The sequence below is a fragment of the Merops nubicus genome, unplaced genomic scaffold (assembly GCF_000691845.1).
Source record: "Merops nubicus isolate BGI_N331 unplaced genomic scaffold, ASM69184v1 scaffold18768, whole genome shotgun sequence".
Taxonomy (NCBI): Eukaryota; Metazoa; Chordata; class Aves; order Coraciiformes; family Meropidae; genus Merops; species Merops nubicus.
Window position 1 is genome coordinate 78,948 of NW_008623902.1, and position 2,430 is coordinate 81,377.

Genomic DNA, 2,430 nt, shown 5'->3' on the forward strand with positions numbered 1-2,430 from the left:
CTTTTGCCTCTCCTAACCTTGTTATTCTGGCGTGTGTTTTGAGACGTGGGGAGAGATTTTTTTTATTCTAGTAGTTCAGATGTAATCTTTTCAGTTCAGGCAGCAGCAGAAGTATTCTAACTTTGGCTTGTCACTGAACTATATCTAGGCAACTCCTGAGTAACTGCTGCCTCACGTCCAAAGTTCTTCTCTAACTGAGGCAAAGGACCACAGATCTCCTATTAGCTCATAACCAACGGGAAATAAACCCCTTACCTCCCATGCACCAATGTAAGACTTTAAATTAATGAACACCAGCCCGGAAATGGCTGTGATAGTGCCGGGTCCTGCACCCCAGCCACAGTGAGCCCAGGCAACGCTGCAGGCTTGGGGAAGAGCAGCTGGAAACCTGCCTGGCAGAAAAGGTCCTGGGGGTGCTGGTGGACAGCCAGCAGTGTGCCCCGGTAGCCAAAAAGGCCAACAGCATCCTGGCCTGGATCAAAACTAGTGGGGCCAGCAGGAGCAGGGAAGCAATTGTGCCCCTGGACTCAGCACTGGTGAGGCCACAGCTTGAGTACTGGGTTCAGCTTTGGGCACCACAGTATAGGAAAGACATTGAGCTGCTGGAGCAGGTCCAGAAAAGGGCAACAAAGCTGGTGAGTGGTCTGGGGAACATGTCTTATGAGGAGTGGCTGAGGGAACTGAAATTGTTTAGTGTGGAGAAGAGAAGACTGAGGGGAGATGTTACTGGTCTCTACAACTATCTGATAGGAGGTTGGTCTCTTCTTTCAAGTAACAAGTGATTGGACAAGAGGAAATAGGCTTAAGTTGCACCAGGGTAAGCTTAGATTTGACATTAGGAAGAATTTCTTCACTGAAAGAGTGGTGAGGCATTGGAACAGGCTGCCCAGGGAGCTGGTGGAGTCACCATTCCTGGAGGTGTTCAGAAAACATGTGGATGGTGGTGGATGTGGTACTTCTGGACATGGTTTAGTGGTCATGGTGGTGTTGGGTTGATGGTTAGAACCAACAGGCTTAGAGATCTTTTTCTAACATTAATGATTCTATGAAATGATTTGGACCTGGAGAAGAGCTGCATATGACTGAGAGAATGAGATGTGAGCTCAATGTGGTAAGGGGGTGGAAACAGCAGATCTGAACACACACTACTTTGAAAAAGTTAGTAACTTAAAGTAAGCAGGAGTTTATATTCATGCCATGCCCAACACATAAAATTCAGCAGCCTGGAAATCTCTCGGTCTCCTTTTGTCACCATCCAGTATTGACACATTCTGGAGAAATGAAGTCCTACCTTCTGAGATCCAATAAAAAAAATCACAAAGTTCCCCATTTCACATATGATTACTATGATCACTCATAGCAAAGGTCAAGAAAAACACAAAATAGAACAAAACTATTAAGTACAACAAAGAAAACAGATATATTTAATCAGCATGACAAAATTTCTAAGTACAAGAGAAACACCTTATGTTGTTTTATCACATATATTAGCATGTGACTTACCCTGCCTTTGCAACACTGATGGTTTGCTGCTCCATTGCTTCATGGATACTGGTTCTGTCATGTTCTTTGATACTATTGAACTCGTCAATGCAACAAAGGCCTCCATCTGCAAGCACCAGTGCTCCAGCTTCCAAGTTCCACTCTCCAAAGTCCTTCACAGCAGTCACTGTCAAACCTGAAGAACCAATTACTTCAGTCTTTTCCTAAAAATGCAGGAGCACATGACTAAAAGGAAAGATACCCAGTGCACTGGCTTGTGCCATGGACAGAAGACAAAAGAGCAGGTTACCTCCACCACGTAACTGCTAAGAAAAGCCATTAGCATTTGGTAGGTTAGCCTGGATCTGTGGATGAGATTTTATTAAGCTTCTCATGTTCAGTAGTGACTTGTAGGACTTTGTTAATTGAACAAAAGAGATTAGGGTAAGAAGACTAAATCTGCCAGAATTGAAAATTAGGGCAAATGCAAAGATGGTAAAATTATGGAATGGACCCATTCAGCTCCTCCTCCCCATCAACTACTAAAACAGACAAAAAATTTGAAGCTGCAAAACAAAGTTTGTGAAATAAAAAAAAAGAGTGTCTCTTATCTCTTGGCACTAGGAAGTTGTATTGGGTCTGGCTGAGCTGACTTTCCCATAGCAGCCTCCTGGTGCAGAGCTTTTGTGTTGGGAGTCAGAAGGGTGTTGGTAACACCCATATTGTGACTGCCCCTGAGCAGTGCTCACACAGCACCAAGGCTCTTTCTAACATTCCCCCCACCATGGGATGGGGGGGCAGGAGCTTGGGGGGAACATAACCAGGACAGCTGACCCGAACTGACCAAAGGGATATTCCAGACCATATGGCATCAGCTCAACTATAAAGCCAGTACAAAGCGGAGAAGGGCGTGGGGGGATGGAGGGGCTACTCCTCAGTCCTCTGAAG

At 45.1% G+C, this 2,430-nt stretch overlaps 1 protein-coding gene across 1 annotated transcript in view; it reads right to left on the reverse strand.

Moving 5' to 3' along the window:
* LOC103777681 (DNA helicase MCM9-like) overlaps positions 1-1,706 on the reverse strand; it is a gene marked incomplete at its 5' end in the record, with an annotated part of 15,185 nt that extends 13,479 nt beyond the window's left edge. Inside the window, one exon of the mRNA XM_008945242.1 lies at positions 1,504-1,706. Coding sequence (XP_008943490.1) covers positions 1,504-1,706 — 203 coding nt within the window. The remainder of the gene's footprint in view (positions 1-1,503) is intronic.
* Between the last annotated feature and the right edge of the window lie 724 nt (positions 1,707-2,430).